A 20,456-nucleotide genomic window follows, 5' to 3' on the forward strand; every position below is an offset into this window, starting at 1 on the left:
TTTAGTATTTGATTGGGGATTTTTAATTTGCTCGTTTTCTAGCTTATTTAGTTGCAAGACTAATTCATTGATTTTCTCTTTATTTTATGCAAATAGGCCTCTAGAAATATAAAATTTCCCCTTATTACCACTTTGGCTACATCCCACACATTTTGGTATGATGTCTCATTATTGTCATTCTCTTGGGTTAAATTATTAACCCAAATTGTATCTATGATTTGCTGTTTTACCCATTCATTCTTTAGGATGAGATTATTTAGTTTCCAATTACTTTTTAGTCTATTTTCCCCTGGCTTTATATTGAATGTAATCTTTATTACATCTTGATCTAAAAAGTATGGATTTACTATTTCTGTCTTTCTGTATTTGAATTTGAGGTCTTTATGTCCTAATATATGGTTAATTTTTGTATAGGTTCCATGAACTGCTGAGAAGAATGTGGACTCCTTTCTTTCTCCATTTAGTTTTCTCCAAAGATCTATCATACCTAATTTTTCTAGTGTTCTATTTACCTCTTTAACTTCTTATTTATTTTGTAGTTTGATTTATCTAGTTCTGATATAGTTTTTGCTCTCTATTTCTTCTTGCAGCTCTCAACTTCTCCTTTAGAAATTTAGATGCTATACCACTTGGTGCATATGTTTAATATTGATATTGTTTCATTATCTATGCTGCCCTTTAGAGCAAGATATAGTGCCCTTCCTTATCTCTTTTAATTAGATCAATTTTAGCTTTTGCTTGATCTGAGATCAGGATGTTTTTTTGACATCACCTGAAGCATAGTAGATTCTGCTCCAGCCTTTCACATTTACTCTGTATGTATTGCCCTGCTTCAAGTAAACATCTACTTAAAGAAAATATCAAAACTAAAGAAAAAGTACCCAGGGAGAATGTATCCCAAACACCTAGTCATTATAAAGAATCCAGTTATTAGGAACAAGATTATATGATGATCAATTCTGATGGATGTGGCCCTTCAACAGCGAAGTGATTCAAGCCAGTTCCAATGGATTTGTGATGGAGAGAGCTGTCTGCACCCAGAGAGAGGTCTGTGAGGATTGAGTGTGGATCACAACATAGTGTTATTTTTCCTTTTTTTTTTTTTTTTTTTTAATTAAAGCTTTTTATTTTCAAAACATATATATGGATAATTTTCAACACTGAGCCTTACAAAATCTTGTGTTCCAAATTTTCCCCTCCTCTGGATGGCAAGTAATCCAATATATGTTAAACATGTTAAAATATATGTTAAATCAATTATATGTATACATATTTATATAATTACTTTGCATAAGAAAATTCAGATCAAAAAGGAAAAAAAAGAAAAACAAAACAAAATGCAAGCAAACAACAACAAAAAGAGTGAAACTGCTATGTTGTGATCCACACTAAGTTCCCACAGTTCTCTTCTCTGGGTGCAGATGGCTCTCTTTATCAGAAGATCACTGGAACCAGTCTGAATCATCTCATTGTTGAAGAGAGTCACATCCATCAGATTTGATCATTCTATAATCTTCTTGTTGCCATATATAATGATCTCCTGGTTCTGCTCATTTCACTTAGCATCAGTTTTTTTTAGCTCTCTACATGCCTTTCTAAAATTATCCTGCTGATCGTTTCTTACAGAACAATAATAATCCATAATATTCAAATACCAAGGATGGTATTTTTCAAAAGGAAAAGAATAAGAAAGTGTCCTTTGGGCCAGAAGCCAGGTAATGTATTACTAAGATTATATCCTAAGTTTGCTGCTATATCTGTTATTTGGAATGTGTTAACTCTGGCCACTGCTGCTGTTGCAAAGTAATAATGACTAACTTAAAGTTGCCACTTAGGTAATGTGGACCAGGTCCCTGCTCCATCTTTCATCTAGTCACCTCTTGGGAATGCCTCCAGGCTGGTACCTCTCCAGGTACTTGCCTTCATTCTCCCGAATTTATGTGCCATTAACCAGCTTTCCCACAAGACTATGTAGGAAAAGGTGAAAGAGAAGTGGGTGAGTCTATGGAATGACCTGATTCAAAATGATTTGTCACACTAAAGGGTGTTTTTCTGGGAATGCCTCCAGGCTGGCTGGTTCTCCAAATACTAGTCTTAATTTTCCTGAGTTTCTGATCTAAGTTGGGTAAGCCTTCTGAGCAATTTTTATGTTCCTGTCTATGGTCTCCACTTCTTCCTAGGCTTTGATCTCCATGTTTTTGTAGAGACATCCTTTCTCTAAATTATTTTTTCCTCTCTTCTCATGACAGTTTCACTTTAGAATTTCTGGTTTGTTTGCTATTCTCAACACTACAGTAAGATACCTCTGAAGGACTCTTTATGAATAGGCCATCCATCCCCAAAGAAAGAACTGGTGGTATCTGAATATAGATTGAAGCATTTTTTTTTTTTTTTTTTTTTTTACTTTCCTTATTTCTCTTGCATTTTGGGGAGTGAAAGTGGGGAATGTATATATTCTTTCCCAACATGGCTATTATGGAAATGTTTTGCATGACTACACATACAGTCATTACTTAAACTGAATTGCTTGCCTTCTCGATATAAGGAGGGATGGGAAAAGAGGAGGGGAAAGAATATGGAACTACAAGTTTTAAAAATGAATGTTAAAAACTGTTTTTATGTCTGAGGAAACATAAATAATTTTATTATTTAAATAATTAAATGAACTTTAAAAAAATTTCTGGTCCTATGTATAACATACCAAATATTAGTACAGAGATGGTGACTGGTTTCTATGTTAATCATTTATGAATTTGCCTACTTAAGTTTAAAAAAGCTCATCATCAGGATGACTGATGGCTGACTTTTTCAATAAAACACATTAAAAACATAGATCATTCAATTATTTTGGTTCACTGTTGGAGAGACTTACCTGGAAGTATCAAAGTATCAGGGAAGTTCAGCTTCCCTGAACAACTCCAGAATAAGTTGTCCTAAATAGCTGCCCCTCTTTCACATACAATTCACATAACCTGTTGTTTCCACTGGACTGGAACCAATGACTACATTTCACATAATTATAACTCTGAATAGTATGAATTCAAATACATGTGACTATCCAGCAGTTTCATTATATATACAACTCAGGACTTAGACGTAGTAGAAAACCTCCTCCTTTTTTCATGGATGAAAAGTATACTTTTGCACTGCTTAAAAAAGAACACAAAAGATGTTGATATGCACTCAAACTGTCAATGTATCTTTTTCTTTCCATATTTGGGGAAAAGCACTGATGTATAACTCACTACAGAAATTTAACATTTTTCTAAAAGACTGATAAGCCCATAGCATGAATGCTATGCAAGAGTATTTGAATAGAATCAATCTTCAATATCTCTAGTCTTAGTTCTTGAAAAATAAGAAATAATGTCTAAAACAAAGTTTATTTTTTTAAATCTCCCTAACGAAACTAGGGTAATGTCCTATCTATGAGTGCTACATATAGATTACTCACTGATTCAGTGCATTAACTACCAAGTTAATTTTTAAAAATACCTACTGCTTTAACTACCAAATTTATACTGAAAGTAAAATTAAATGGCTGCTGTTTTTTTCCCCCCAGAATGTTTTAAAAATTTTCATTTTCTGAATAGGATTGTACCCATTTTTTCTTGCAGCAAGTATACCATAATTTTTAGTGCTACTCATTACTTACATTCCATTTTCATTCCCATCTCTAAGCACTTTTTAAGTCTACAGAATTGGCAGCGATTCCGATGATGTTTATTGATGATACAGTCTTGGTTGCTTCGGCAACTGTAAGTCAAATTCTTCCTTACACTTCTTTTAAAGAAACCTTTGCAGCCTTCACAACTGACAGCTCCATAGTGACGACCTAGAGAGAAAGAAAACGAATGAGAGTTCACCGAAAGAAAGTTAAGTCCCCTCCCCCCCAATCCCAATAACATTTCTAAGTTAGGCCTTGAAGAGCCGCACAGTTAAATCATTTAAAATATAATTTTCAACAGTGAAGGCTACAGTAGGAGAGAAGTTCATTAGTTTCAGACTGTGTCTTTGATCACAAATGCATATAACTTTTCTCAGAAGAAGTAGAATGCTAGATAAGGGCATGATGTCATCAAAGACTTTTTGACAAGTGCCATGGCTAAATGGCCCCCTTTTGTTCTGGGATTCTGAGGGAGATGAGAGTTGCTGGGGTTCTGGTCATCCTAGAATACAACTATGAAATGCAATTCCACATCCAAATCTTTTTTCCCTCCTTATTGCCTTCCTAAATTCCCATCACCAAGTTTCCTTCTATAATTCATCCTGCATATCTCTGTGGGCTGATTTTCCTTCTGATTTCTCACTGTTTTTGAATGAAATACAAATTTCTTGGACCTTTCTTAATCTTTCTCACTTTATTTCACATTGCTCTTTCTGTCCCATTCCACCCCCAGTGCTGTTGTTACTTGATATTCTCCCCATCTCATCCTGCCATCATCAAACCCTGTGTCTTTGCTCATGCCACTGGTCACTCACTATTGTCCCATTCCCTTTTTTTTTTTTTTTTTTTTTTTTTGCTAAGGCAATTGGAGTTAAGTGACTTACTCAGGGTCACACAGTTAGGACATGTTAAGTATCTGAGGCCGAATTTGAACTCAGGTCCTCCTGACTTCAGGATTGGTGCTCTATCCACTGCGCCACCTGGCTGCTCCATCTCATTTCTTTCTTCCAGAGTCATTATTATTTCCATGAAGGCCTTTTTTGAACTCTTGGGCTATATGGAATCTCATACCCCAACCCCACTTTCCCAAATCTCTCACATCATCTCTGGGTACCTCAGATACACTTACTAAAATGGGTCTTGTAAGGTTCTTCATGTATCTTAAACCCTGACTGGGACTGTGAACTTCCTGAGGGCAGAAATTCTACCTCATTTCATTTTTATGTACCCAAGGTCTGTCTAAAACAGTATTTAGCACATAGTAGATATTTTGGTACTTTTTCTGACTGAATTTTTATAGTTCAGTAATATGTGAAAATACCATTAACGCCTTACGTTGAGTTTTTTTGCTCTTGTATAAGACCAAAAAGAAAACTATGAAGATTGGAAACTTCTGGTCATTTCAAATTTCTTGCTATGCCACTTTTTCCCTTTTACATGAAGACACCACTATTTTTATCTTGTGCCTTGGAATTGTTTTCTTTTTCTAACTTTTAAATCTAAAAATGTATTCACAACTTTTGAGAAATTAATGCCATTCCTTCAAAAAGTTTTGTAATATGAACAGAATGCCAAGAAAAATTAGACAGGAGCTTATGATGAAACAAAAACATTTGCCTGACATATACAAATTTTAAAAAGCATATTATAGGCAATATAAAAGTAGATTACATTTAAAATAGCTTAAATGACATAGCTATAAATTTAAATGATGGCAAGACTGTTAGAAGTAACTATAACATTCACTTTAGTGAATTTTCTTTACACATATAGTCAATGTCTGGTTTTGTAAGATTAAAAAATGAATTTGCAAATACCCTTGCTTATCATACAAATTAAAATATTTTAAAAAGCCACATGATTTGTAAAAATACAGAAAGAACTTACATCTCTACTTGTATCTTGATCTTCCTAGGGTGCTGAGGAAGTACACTGCCATTGTTGTTAGAAAAAAAACTACTAAGGAAACTAGACAACAATTTGGGGACTGAAATTATACTCGATCCCCAGCAAAACCAAGAAGTGCAATCGAATTTAGGGACATTTTGCTCCCTTGGCCTTTATTCATAGCCTTGAATTGTTTTCCCAGAAGCAGGGATGGATTTGCATTTATCTATCCACATTCTCTCATCTAGTCTTCCTTAAGAACAATAGCATACAACAGTGAGCTTACTGGGCAGAGTTCAGGGCATGGTCTGTGGAAATGAAACAGAGTGAGGTTAAGTGGCACTGTGTTCTAACCACTGATAAAACTGGTCCTAGATCCTAATGTAACTTACATATGTGTGTTTGATAATCACGAAAGAAATATGGAATTGTTACTACTAGAAGCAGTACCAGAAATCAGGCAAGTCACCCAAGAGTGACAAACACTGTGGCTGTGTTCACTCAGTGTTTTGGGGATTGAAAAGAAACAAGGTCAAGCACTCTTAAAAATGGCTCTGACGTTAATATATATTCTCCCAGAAAGTAGACTTGGGCAGGGCTGTGTGCATAAGTGATCTGGAACAAGGAATAAGATGTTTTCTAGGTCATAGGAACACATATCACTAGCTTGCCAGGCTTCTAAGTGATGGCAAAAGGCAAATCAAAGAGAGGCCAAGTCCAGGAGGTGACTGGGCCCTATTCTTGTTTGAGGATAGCACCAGAGAACCAACCCCTGCATCCACACGGGTGCAAGAGCTGGCTCATCAAACCTGGTTTTATCTACTTCCCTTTCATTTTCTCAGGGTCTGCAGTAACTAGAAAAGTTGATTTTGTATTTCAAATTATTTGAGACGTTTCCTAGCTTCTTTCTCTGAACTGTCTCTTACCAAAATTCGGCTCATTAGCTTTTTTTTTTTTTTTTTTGCAAATTTCCCTACAAAGCCCGTACTTTCAGTATATTTACCTGATGCTTTGTCTCCACACACCACACAATATTCTACCACCTGAGGCCGCTGGACATCTGCTTTCCCCAATAAGCGCTCAACAGAAGCAGAATCGGTCACAATCTAAGAAGAAGTTTGCAAACAGTTAAGTTGTTGATTAACAACTGAATTACCTAGCATATAGGACTGTTTAACCACAAAGTCCTAATCCTGTGAATCTAAACAAGGGGCACCTATGGGCACACCAAGACAGCAGATATGAGGCTTTAGAGGTTTAATTTTATCACTGTTTCCTCTGACCAGTCATCAGTAAAAATGGGCAGAAAAAGAATATATGCACACCATCTTTCTAACTGCTTCTGTCTGAAGGTCGCTGCAGTCACCAAAGGCATACATTTGTAAGATAAGAGTCCACAGAGTAGAGTGGAATCCTAGTCTACACGAGGGTCAGAACCTGGCAGCTACCTAGATCATCCAGATTAGAGACACTTGCCAAGTACTCCTGATAGCTTTCCTTCTTACTGTATAATATCTTATTAGTGTGCAAATAAATACACTTCGCATAATACACAGAATGTAAGACTGAGAATTCTCTCATTAACAAATTCATGGAAATGAAATGCCTCTGGGGGTCACTTGACAATAACAACAATAGTACCTTATATTTCTATGATGCTTGCAGATCATCAAGGTATCTTCCCTTGAATAATAGTGTGACCTGGATAGCACAAACATCAGCACTCTTTTTTAAATACCAGGAGACCATGATATGAAGCGTTATGGTCACCCACCCCCACAGATTACAAGTGTTGTAACTCAGGTCTCCCAACTGCATCCGTCTATGGTCCTTCTAGGGTGTGATGCTGTGTCCAGCAAACATTTCTACCACTCATGCTTTCTAGGTGATAACTGCATGAAAAACCTCAGTGACAAAATCCTAGGCAAGCAGCAGCCTTCTGGCAGGCAACCCTACAGATCTGATTACAGGTTACATAGCAAGTTCAGTACTCTTTTTTTGAGGAGCCACATTACTTCTGAAACCTTCTATCTTTGGCTTTCTTTTCAAATGCACCAATAATATATGCAATCAACTTACTGTATTGACAGGATAATGCAAAAAGGGGTCATATCATATCCTTGATTGTGGTTACTGTTAATGCTGACAGTACATACATTTAAAAAATCACAACAATTCACTTTTTGGGGATGAGATTTATAAAAAACAAAAAACAAAATCATCAAAACTGTATAATCAAATAATTCAGTAAGACAAAAATAGCTGATGGATTTCCAATGAAGTGAAAATTCTCTGAGAAAGGAAGAAAAAGGTTAACTAATTTTTTAAAAGTGAATCTGAAGTTGATATTTTACAGCTTTGAACTCTGGTTCATCCTAATACTCCACTCCTACTTTCTTTTTTAGTGCTTACTAAAACCAGAAATGGTCTATAGGGACTTATGCTGGTTCTGACCTCAGAAGCTCTATGGTACATTTCATGGCTAGGGGTGATGGAAGTTTCTGAATGTTGGATTTTTTTTTTTTTTTGGGGGGGGGGGAATCTACATCTCCTGGCCACTGACCGTGGGGGGAAATGAAAAGTTGTCCTGTTTCCTGTAATCTAGGTCCTTGGGGGGAGGGGGTTCTTTTTTTGTCTTTATTAAGCCCAATCCAGAGCACAGTGCCTTACACAGAACAGACTCACAACATGCATGTGGCACTGAAATAACCTCTGGCTCGACTCTATTGACACTTTTCTTTCCCCTAACACTTCCACACAAATCTTTCTTCTACCTCTTCCCACAGATGCTTTGAAGCTTCCAAATACTGAACTGCCTAAGTAAGTCTAATAAAGAACTAGGTGGTAAAGGTCTAACGGTTTTTGGGCTACATGACCTTCAAGGACCCCTCGGCTTATAAAACGTATGAATCTACAACCACTCTCTAGTTTAGTAGTGCTCAAATGGAACAGAGATAAGCAAGCGTGCCAAGTACCGGGATACATGGTTAAAGGAGACTGGGCAAAATCTACTATGTGGCTATTCAGCAGATTTGGAATCAGAGGCCCTGGGACTTGCCACCTTTGTGAGCTTAAGTATGTCACCAACTGCTACATAATTGACTCGTCAGGTGTATACAACTGAGGGAAAGGCTAAGACCAAAGCCTCCCTCAAGCTTCAAATCTATAATCTTATGCTTTTAGACTGAAAGTCAAAATTAAGACTGAAACCCAGGACCGAGACTAGCAGAAAGTAAAGAGTCAATGGTGGGAATCAAGATAGAAATGTGGTTTAAAGTGAGGAGAGCTGAAATAAATGGAAGGCATCTACAGATAGAACATGCCGCAGACAAGAGGACTTGGAAATGAAGCAAGCCTGTCTCTGGCAAGAAGGCTTAAAATACCTTTCAGCTAAGGTAGGAGCCAGTGATTGGCTGGAGCTCAAGGCCTGGGGCTCCAAGAGCTGCTGCAGGACAGTAACTTGCTAGGCCTGTCCCTAGTCCTACTAGAAGGGGTCAGCCCGAAGCTCTCGTCTAATGTCTGCTCACATGATACACCCTGGTTCCTGCTGACTGTGCTTACTTGGATTCTGCCTGGAACCAGGTTGTCCGTGGTGGTGAAAATAAGCTGCTTGGCACTGGATGTCTCAGGTGATGCCAATATCACCTTTCCTGTTCCAGTTCCATCTGGACTGGTCAAGATAAATTGCTGTTTCGGGGATACGGAGGAGTCCACTGCAGTCACTATCTGGATTTTCTGTCCTGTTTGCTGATCTGTCACAATCTACAAGATAAAATGCAGGAAGGAGGGTTTTGAGAAGCACAAGATGACATTGATATTTCTAAATGCTGCTACAGACGGGAGATGGGTTTGAAACAATATAAGTAACTGAGGTTTTGGCTACTACCATGATGACAATAATAACTTACCATATAAAAATGTAGAATGCTTTAGAGTTGTCAAAGCGGTTTAACTTACATTATCCTAACTGATCATCACAACATCCCTGTAGGCCAACAATATTTTCTCTACTTAACAGATGAGGAAACTAAGGCCCAGAGAAATTAAGTGACCAGTATAAACTTAACACCATTCTACTAAGAACTGGATCCCAGGGAAGAGCTCAGGTCCAGTGCTCTCAGTCATGGATGTGGAGATCAGAGCGGCCTGGAAGGAATTAGGAGGACCTCAATTCCAGGTACAACTGGACACTAACTGGTGATGTGACCCTGAGTAAGGCACTTCACTTGGTTTGTAAAACAGGAATAATAGATACTGGCACAATGCACTTTCTAGGGCTGCAATCACAGTAGGGCTGGAAATCGTACAGTGATGCAGAAATGGGAATTATTATTGTATCACTATGCTTCTCAAATGAGAACAGAATTATACAAACTGAACACTGATAAATTTGGAACTTAGTACAGAAGGAATACCTATTATTCAATGAGTGTATATGTGTGTATGTATATATAAACATATATGCAGAGACAAACATCTATGTATATATACATACATATCTCTTAAAAGGGACCATTTTCCTTGAATAGAGATTAAATAGTTTCAAATGTGATCTAAAATAATAAGTGTTAATGTAAAATATGTGACTAGTGAATGGGTCCACAATCTCTGTATGGACAGTCCTAGCAGTCTTATAGGTCAAAAACAGAGAGAATTTGAGGGAAGGGGAAAAACAAAACCAAGATTTTTGGTTTTGTCTTGAAATAATACTTGTTATAAATACCCTCCCAAAAAAAATCCAGAAGAGAAATGTATATATAACAAGGGCATTTTAAGATATTTCTGCTTATAAAGTTTTAAGATATTTAATTTGAAATGTTCAAGCTGAAGCTGCTGACCTCTTACCAGATATTTTTGCTTGGAATGGAAGTTGAACTAGATGACCTTTTAGAGATTTCTCCCATCTCTGTTCTTCTATTCTTTTTTTTTTTTTTTTGCTTCCTTTTATAAATACATACACATATAGTTATAAATTTTTCCTAAAGCAATTTCCCTATTAAGAAATTCAAAATAGGGCATAATTTCACGACAAGAATCTTAATGTATAATTAGTTCTCAGCTTTAGCCAAATGTTCACATTTCCACAAATTATGTCTTCTTTCCATGTTTATCACCTTCCTTTGCTGGGGTCTTTTATTATCCTAAATCTTAAGAGTTAGAAGGACCTTGGGATCATTTAGCTCATCACATGTTTATTAAGCAGGATAGTAGGTGCTGGGAAAGGCACACAAAAAGGATTCTGGGTAGCTATTTATACTACTCATGGAGAATTAAAAGTTAATTATAATGTAATGCTTTCTAGATGGATATAACAAGTTATTTCCAAAAACAGTAGCATGATGCAGGAATTTGTTTCACTGAGCTATGCATTTTTATTATTAAAAAAGAAAAGTTTTTTTTTCTTTTTAGTCGGAAAGAGGAATTAGGGAGAGAAAAAAAGTAAAATAAAATAAAAATTACACGAAAAACAAAACAAAATGAATCCACTGGCAAATATTATGGGATTTTTGCATGCTTTCTTTGTAGGAAGCACCTTAATATGGAGCCTGAAGTTTTAAGTATACTGTATTGTGCTGACATGTAATTGTTGTGATTTATATGCCAGTCTAAAACTGCATAAGTAACTACTCTCTAAGAATATCTATCATTCATTGTAAACACAAATAAATAGAATCCTATGGTAATGAGTTTGCTAAAATATCACAACTGCTAAGCTTTCCCTAAACCTCACTGAAAATTCGAACGGCTATATAACTAATGAGCTTGTAATCTGAACTCTATTTTTTCTATTTATTAGCTGTAGAATCTTGGGCAAGTCATTTAACTCCTGTAAATCTCAAAATGGGGACTCTGCCTATCTTACCTAATTCACAAGATTGTCAAGAAATAATGAAAGCTTTGTAAACTAGAAAGCTACACAAATGTAAGACTACCTCTGGGAATCAATCTCAAGCTTCTCCAAAGCCAAGGTTGGGGTCTAGCTCCTGCAGATTATTTTTGATTCTATCAGCGCTTCTTTTCTTTAAAAGTACTTTCTATAAACTTTATATTTAATTAGCTCTTCTTAGAAGTGTGCAAGTTTTTTGAGGGAAGGCTAGTTTGGCACACAATAGTCATCATAAAAAACATTTGTTGAATGCATTCATTTACAAAGTGAAAATCTTTATATATTTACTCTGAAGTTGTAAACAATAAAAACCTGGACCAGAGTAAAAAAAAAAAAGAAGAAGAAGAAGAAGAAGAAGATATTTGACTTCTGGGGTCTCTTCAAGGCTACTCCAAAATCTGGTCCCACCTTTTTTCAATCCAACTTATTCTACTCCCCATTAAGTGCAATTCACTCTAGATCAGCCTGGTACCCTTACTATTTCACAATCATAACACATTCACTTCAGTCCTAAAACCTTCAGTCAGCTTTCAACAGGAACAGTGGCCTTCTATCTTCCTATGTAAATTCTTATCTTTTAAAAGCCAAATAAAATTAAACTTGCCCTGTAAACCCTCTTTGGACAACACTACAGCTCACTAATCTTCACTCTGGAAGTGCTATGGAATACAATCTGTATGATATAAGTCCGCACATAATTGCAAACCATATACTTTGATTGTGATAAAATCTGTCATGGAATACTCTCTACATGCTTTGTGTATTAGTCTTTTCTCCAAGCAAGAATGACCTCTGTAAGGACTGGGACCATCAGTAAATACTTGTTGGCTGACTGATTCTGGGGGTTTCAAAACAGTAGTGTTAGAAAGGGTAAATACCGCCATGCTTATATTTATCTAGTTTGTCCCAATAAAAAGGTAATTGGCTGAAAAAGCATCAAAGCAGATGATTCTGGTATAAAGTAACAGGAAAAAGAAAGAACAGAATGAAGAAAGCTAATCAGTTCAGAGGCTGAGGGAATGACCACAGGGTGGAGAGGATCTGTCAAGAAGGTGTCAGACGATGAGGTCTATAAAACGAAAGGTTCCCTGAGAAATGATTCTGACTAAAAAACCTAAAGGTGTATTAAAAAAAAAATCCAAAACTCCCCAACCCAAAACCAAATCATCTCAAGAAATCAAAATCTAGAGTGATGGCAGTTTTAAAGAAGTTTACAACCAGAAACCAGACTCTAGTACATTTTAAAGGGATTTTCATTATCCCTAATTCTTCCCCAGTCCAAGTCTTAATTTTCAAATCCGAGTCATGGAAGCCCCTAATTCTTTCATCACTAAGCTCACCTTGCAGAGTCTGCCAATTCTCTTCAAATGTAATGACTATGGGTCCTTCTTTATCCCCAATACCACACCCCCATCTCTCAAACTTCCTACTCGGCTACCTGGACTAGGCAGAAGAGGACCTTCTTCACCTCGGTTACCTAGCCTTAGTCACCGAATGGGTGCCGCCCCGTAGCTGAAAAAGGCCCAGCCTCCCATTTTATCCAGGGCCATCTCCAGCCCTGGTCTGTGTCTGGCCGCTGGATTGCCTGCATGCCCCGGCGCCACCTCCCGGATGTCTTCGAGAAGGACGGACAAACAACGACTGTGCTCCCTACACGATCCGGTCATTTGCGCTGCCTGAGTGAGGCCTGCCATCTCAAAGCCCCTCCAGAGCCACTAGGAGCACATCGTAAAGGCCTATGATTCCCGCTCTCCAAATGCGAAGAGGAAGAAACAGTCATCTCTTAATAACCGCTGCTTCACAGAAAAGCAAACCGCCAAAGGAAGGGCAGAGGCAACGCCTCTCTCTTTTGTTATTAAAGTCACACACACGCGCGCACAGAGACAGTGACTGATCATCCTGGTTCTCGGTGATCAGCGCCGAAGGCAGGGCGGCCTCAGGACCACCAAGAAAAACGTGACAACAGTTCTCCTGCGGCAGACACATGTGCGTCCCGTCTGAGTCTCTGTGACCCCGTTTTGGCTTTTCTTGGCACAGGCACGAGAGGGGTTTGCCATTTATCTACAGATGGAAACTGAGATCACCGGGACGGAGTGACCTGCCCAGGATCACCCCTAATAAGCGTTAGCGGCTGAAGTGGGACTCAGGGCGATGGGTCGGGCGACTTCCAGGCCAGGCTTTCCCCGCACTGAGAAGGCGCCCCCTAGCGGCGGCCACCCAGGAGCCCCGTTTCCCCTCTTCTCCCAGCGGTTCAGCCCAGGATCCCCCTAACTCCTCTCCACCGCAGGGGAGCCCTCGGAGCAGCCTGATACTCCAGTCCACTGATCTCCTCCATTCCCACGAGGGCAGCCGGCCCTTAAGCCTTTTGCAGATATTCCCTCATATTGTCCCGACAACCCCGAAGGTGGAGGCCACTATGGTCCCTGACCACAGATGAGGAGACGGCGCCGCCTGGCTAACGGCTGCCTAGGGCCCCCACCTCCTAGTCCGCACCTCGCACTGGCGCCACCCTGGTCACCCCTTGCCCCGCCTCTTCCGCTTTTTGGGCTCCACTGCGGGGGGAGGCGCCCCCAGGGAGTTCCGCCGCCTCCGCTGCGGTCGGGCTCGCCCGCCACCCCGCGCGCGCTCTGAGGTCACCCAAGGCGCCTTTTCTCAGCCCCCTCTGGACCTCTTCCTCCCGGCCGGCCTCTCTGCCGGCCCACCCTCCCCAGACCCGGGTAGTCAGTCACAGGGCTGCGTGCTGGGCCCCGGCTCTCTTCCCTCCTCCGCCCGCTGCTCTTCCCTGCTCCCACGCATGCGGTGATGGCGTTAGGAGCCTGGGTTCTCCTAATCTAGCCCCAGCCTCTCTGCTGACCTCGACTTCCACAACTCCAGCTTCCTCTCCGTTATTCAAACCCCGTGGCCAAAATGGAGCTCATGACCCCCCGCGCCCCCCAGTTCCTCCCCAGTCTGGCTGAGGGCTTGCCGTTGCGCCTCGGGCCATCGGTCCCCTCTCTCCTGCTCCACCTAATCTGCTGCCATAACCCTTAGCTTCTCCCTTCCCTTTGCTCTCCTGAGACAGCACCTCCCCATCCGGACTCCGGACTGCTGGCTCTGCTGCCTCAAGTCTCCTCGCTCCAGTTGTCCCCACTACTGACTAAGTTGCAGTGGCTCCTACAAACTCCTGCGCCCTCCCCCACGCCTCAGACGCCACCGTGTAACCTTCCATTCCGGGACCTGGAGCTCAAAGATCCTGCCATCTCCTGGCTCGGGACATTTTCGGAGCCGTCCAGGACGCAGCGCACTCTCGATTCTGGCTTCCCAAAGATCCCATATGAAGTCTCACCTTTAGAGAGGGCCTTTGCTGGCCTCTTAACTCCGTGCCTTCCCTTTCCTGATTATGCCTATATATATATTCCCTACAAAGCCTGTTTGTGTGTTGGTTCCCCCATTAGACTGTGATCTCCCTGAAAAGTTCACTAGCTTTTGCCTTTCTTTGTATCTCCAGGGCTTAGCATAGGGCCTGGCATATAACAGGCACTTAATAAATGCCAGCAAGTGAGGTAGGATGATGACACTGTGAAAAGAAGGTGGGTCAGGAGGCTGGAGTTCAAGCCCCAGCTGCACGGTGCATTTTGTATAAACTCAGGCCTTTAACATCCCCAAACATCTAAAGTGAAGCGGGTAGATTACAGAACCAGTAAGACACCTTCCAATGCAGGCAGCCTATGACTATACTCTACCCCATGACAAAAACCTGAGTTTTTACCTCTGACCCATAACGGACCCCTTCCTACTCTCCCTTCATTGGGATTTAAAGAAAGGAACTTCATTAAAGGGAACCAGACTAAGTACCAACAACCAGGAAAAATTGTGGGGGGTTTGGTGTTTTTTTTTTTTTTTTAAAGACAAACATCAACAGTGTATAAAGTTTTATTAATGCCTACTAGACATTCAAATATTGTATTTTAACACCAAAAGGACACTGAATACACTGCTAAACTCTGGACTAGTCTAAGAAGCACAAATGGCAGCTGACCGCACCCTTTCTCACACAGAGCTGCAACCTCTTCCCTTCAAACCCCACTTGTGCCCTTTGTTACAGTTGCTCGCTGTAGCACTGATAAGTTGCTGTGCCCTCTCTGCCAGCCTTGAGAGTATTTATGGGTAGAGGCAAGGCCATTTGGCCTCTGACTTCCCTTCTAGTTCTGAAAGGTCACAATTTTATGATGTGAAGATGACCACCCTGCTCTCCTTAGTTTTATTTTCTCTGGAATAAACAAACCCAGATCCTGTAAAACAACGTTTTACAGATTCTTTAACATCATGGTCATTCTCCTTCAGTTATAGCCTAGTTTGCCAAAGTCCTTCTTGAAATGTGGGCCAGAAATGAACATTATACTCCAGATGCAATTTAGCCAGCAAAGAAAACAATAGGAGTACTATTTCCCTTAATCTGGAGACCATATTTTTATTAATTCAGCCCAAGATTATATCAACTTTCTTTGCAAATGAGCACACTTGTGGCTCACATAAAGTTGGAAGTTAACGAAAACTCCTTCAGTCTTTTTTCATGAATTTCTATCCAGGCAGATTTTCCCCAAACTATATATTTCTGAACTTCACATTTATCCAAGTTAACATTTAATTTATTGGTTTGAGATCATCATTCTACTTTAATGAAAACAATTTAAATTCTGATTCTGTGTTTCAATATATTAACTATTCCTCCTAACTTTGAGGTATCTTAAAATCTGATAAGTATACTTTCTTTATATTTAGGCTACTGACAGAAAAATGTCACAGAATCAAGAAGAAAAAGAATTCAGTGATACATCACTTGCCATCCCTCTTCAAATTGATATCAATATATAACAAAAAATATTTTACTCTGAAAAGTCCACATTATAAAATATTTTAACTTTCAGTTAGAATTTTGAAAAAACTTCCTCTTTGGAAATAAGTAAAAGGAAAACAAATTTTTGTGGCAAGTTTCTCTGATAAAGGTCCCATATCCAAGATATAAAAGGGATGATTTAATAAGACTAACAACCATTCTCCAATAGATAGACAAAAGACATGAACAGTTTTCAGATGAAGAAATCAAGCTATCCACAACCATATGAAAAAATGCTCTAAATCATCAATAATTAGAAAAAGGCAAAAAACTAGTTATGAGATTTTGTCTCAAAAGCCATGCAAATATTATAAAAGCAGAAAATAATAAATGTTAGAAGCTATAAGAAAAGAGACACACTGCTGCACCATGAATGGCTCTCAGTCATTTCACAAAGCAATTTGGAATCATGCCCCAAAGGTCACTAAACTGCCCCTATTCTGACCCAGCAATATCACTAGTGGGCCTATATCCTAAAGAGGTCAAAGAAATAGGAAAAGAACCTATACATAGTTAAATATTTATAGCAGCTCTTTTTGTAGTAGCAAAAACATTGCATCTCAAGGGGATGCCTGCCTACTGTAGAATTACTAAACAAATATATTTTATTAATATAATTATTACATTGTAATTGAATGTTATTGTGCCATAAAAAATGATGAAATTGACAGTTTTAGAGGCAAATGGGAAAGTATCTATGGACTGATGTGGAGTGAAGTAAGACGAAGTAGGAGAATAATTTATACAATGAACACAAACATCATAGAGAAAAATCAACTCTGAGAGATTAAAATTCTTATCAATGAAATGATAATACTTGAGTCCTGAAGACTGGAGATAGAGAGTCATCTAACTTTGGTCAGAAAGGATATATGATACAGAATAAGATATATAATTTTGATCATGGGCAATGTAAAATTTCTCTTTTAAAAATAATGTTCAATGGAAGGTGGAGGGGAAAGGGATGAGGTATGGAAGAAAAAGATAATAAATGATTCAAAAATTTAAAATAAAAAAAGACATCTTCCTTATAGTTTGAATTATGAGGTTGTACTGTTCTTGATCACTAAGAATGGAATAATCTGGTCAAATCTTTAGCCTTGGGTTACATCTAGAGAAGATTCTAGTATATAGAGAGGCACTAAAAGGGAAAGATTACCCCAGGCTATAAAAAGAAGTGAATTACCTGAATGCGTTGTGGTGAAGCAACTGAAGAGTCTGTAGAGATTATCTGGATGCGCTGTGAGGGGCTGGTCATTACTGGAGATTCAGAAAGTGATGTCTGCACAGTCTGTACCTGTTAAAAACCAAAAAGTAGTTTCACTTTGTGTGAACAGTGAAACAGGAGACTCAAACAAGAAGGATAATACATTTAAAAGGATTTCGTTTTTGCCATGAACAGTGTGCCATTTCTCCATCCTTTTAAAGGGTAGTCCTTTCAAAACAAATATTCATTACACATACAGCAGGAAATATTTAAAGCCCATCAGATTATATTGAAGATAAATGCTTATGCATTTCAAACTGGTTAGGATTCAGCACACAGAATTAGAACACAGGTTTGTTACCAAAAAACATGATCTCAAAACAAAACAATTGGATTGCTTTAAAATTTAGGAATGAGAAACAGAACAGTGCCTCTTTCATCTAATATCAGAACAAAGGTAAAGAAAGAATTTTTCAGAAATAGTCACCTAATTTTCTCACCAATTTTTGATAGACAAGTAGAGATGGTAGGCTGCTCATTCAGAGGTTGCTGATTTGACATGAAGGATGTAAACAGTTTGGTATGGTAAGGTAAAGTGAATTTGACATTTAAAATACTAAACAGATGCTCGCACATAAATCAAGAGCTGCTCCATGTGGATGACTTGTGGCAATCAATCACAGAGAAGTCTGGAGGCTTCGTGGAAAACCAATCTACAGATAAAGTATAAATTTTCCTGTGGATGATTAGCAGGCAACCAATGACAGCATCCATTAAACTAGAGGAACCTCCTTTTCTAGGTTTCCCACATACTATCTCTCTCATGACATCATCACATTGTGTTGTTTTATACCACATCACTCTTCATTGGACAATAGACTCTTCAATTCATGGGTCTTATGAGTGTTCCATTTTCCAGGCCCAGTATGTGCCATACACATAAGTCAATCACTTTACAAGAAATGATTAAGTATCCATGGTCTGCCAGGTACTATTTGGGCACTGAGGATACAAAGACAAAAATGCAATGGGCTTTGACTACTAGATACTCCTATTTCATCAAGGGAGACAACATATACATATTTAAGTATGTACAAAATAAATATGAAGTAATTAGTGGGCATGGTGTGGGTTTTTTTTTTTGGGAGAGGAGGCTGGCACTAATAATCTGGGAGTACCAGGGAAGAAGGCTCTCTGTAAAAAGAGGCATTGGAGTTGAGGATAGATGGAAGTAAAGGATTCTGACCTACACAAGGGAGGAGACAGTGCATTAAAGGTACCAGGTACAGCTAAAGCAAAGAGAGCAAAGATATATGGTAAGTAGAGTATGATCAGTCTGGCTAGATGGTAGCACCAGAAGGGAAGTGATGTTCAACATGACTGTAAAGTTAAGTTGGAGCCAACTTGAGCAGGGACTTAAAAGTCAAACAGAACTTCTATTTATATTTAGTCCTAAAGGCAACAGGGCCCTTGAAGTTTATTGAGTAAGATTGTTAGATTTATGCTTTGGGAAAAATCACTATAGCAAACAAGAAGACAATGAATTGGAATGGGGAGGAGAGTGGATAGTATTGGACTTGGAGTGAGAAGAGATCAAAGTTCAAATTTTACTCCTGCCCATGGCCTCTGAGTCTCAGTTTCTCCATATGAAAGATGAGGCTAATAATTCTTGTATTGTCTATAACAATGGGTTTGTTATGGGAATTATGAAATAATCTTTTTAAAGGCTTTGCACTTTAAAATGTTATATAAACACCTGCTATTATTTTTAATGAATATTTGTTTAAATTGATTCCTATGACAATTTTTTAAGCGAAATCACATTACAATTAGAATTAAAATATAATCCTCAATATCTTTCTCTATTCATGAATTTGAATTTTTGCTAGCTATATTTCTAATAAGTAATAAAATATGAATGTCTTCCTGACAAAACACTTAATAAACCCTATTTAAAATTGTGTTTTTGAATGAAGCTATTGCTACTTTGCAAATCAATCAGGTAGCTTTTGACTCATATAAAATGCCAAGATGATTTGGAATTGTGTGCAAAATTTCTGGTTTAAACTGTCATCTTCACACAATCAGACTTGTAAATCAATAAAGCAGTATTTACCAAGTGCCCATTATGATGCTTGAGTAGCTGCTGAGCTAGGGATAAAAATCAAGATTTCCCTAAAAATATTTCAGTTCAATTCAATAAGCACATGCTGGGGCATATAGAGGTGGTCTCTGTTTGCAAAGAGCTTACAATTCTGTTGTGTGCAACATGAACATAGTTTATTAAATATAACATACAAAGTAAACAGAAAATTATGGGGGGAGTATTAGGGTAGGAAAGTGCTAATAAGTATAGGAATCAACAAACACTATGAAGAAAACAGTGTTTGGGGGCTTTTGAATTCACCTAGAAATTTCAAATGAGGTGGGGTAAGAAGGCATTCTTAGCAGAGTGGTATGTCTCTTCAAAGGCAAGAAAGGAGGCAGGAGATGGGAACAAATGGGTCATTCTGGCTAGAATGTAGGCTATGTGAAGGAATGTAATATGAAGAAAGTATGGAAAGATAAGTGGGAGCCACACTGGGAAGCAGTTTGTTTTGTCTGAATTGTAAAAGTGTCTAAAACTGGTCTGCTGCTATGCTCAAAAGGCTACCAAACTGGGAACAGCCTTTGATCCAGCAGCGCCACTCCTGGGCCTGTGTCCCAAAGAGATCATAAAGGAGGAAAAAGGACCCATATGTGCAAAAATGTTTGTGGCAGCCCTCTTTGTAATGGCAAGAAAGTGGGAACTGAGTGGATGCTTATCAGTGGGGAATGGTTGAGTAAGTTGTATATTCTATAAGAAATAATCAACAGGATTATTTCAGAGAGGCCTGGAGAAACTTATAGGAATTGATGCTAAGTGAAATGAGCCCAACCAGGAGAACACTGT

The 20,456-nt window shown here is 38.7% G+C and overlaps 1 protein-coding gene across 3 annotated transcripts in view; it reads right to left on the reverse strand.

The window, feature by feature from the left end:
• Positions 1 to 20,456, reverse strand: part of NR2C2 (nuclear receptor subfamily 2 group C member 2) — a 115,228-nt gene that overhangs the window by 30,699 nt on the left and 64,073 nt on the right. For 2 of the 3 annotated variants that reach the window (XM_031955691.1, XM_031955706.1), the window contains 4 exons: positions 17,504 to 17,614; positions 9,116 to 9,316; positions 6,558 to 6,660; positions 3,656 to 3,835 (listed from right to left, as the gene is read on the reverse strand). In XM_031955691.1, the coding sequence (XP_031811551.1) occupies positions 3,656 to 3,835; positions 6,558 to 6,660; positions 9,116 to 9,316; positions 17,504 to 17,614 (595 nt within the window). The remainder of the gene's footprint in view (positions 1 to 3,655; positions 3,836 to 6,557; positions 6,661 to 9,115; positions 9,317 to 17,503; positions 17,615 to 20,456) is intronic. The other variant, XM_031955697.1, reaches the window with a different exon arrangement.

This window comes from Sarcophilus harrisii, chromosome 1 (genome assembly GCF_902635505.1).
Source record: "Sarcophilus harrisii chromosome 1, mSarHar1.11, whole genome shotgun sequence".
NCBI lineage: Eukaryota > Metazoa > Chordata > Mammalia > Dasyuromorphia > Dasyuridae > Sarcophilus > Sarcophilus harrisii.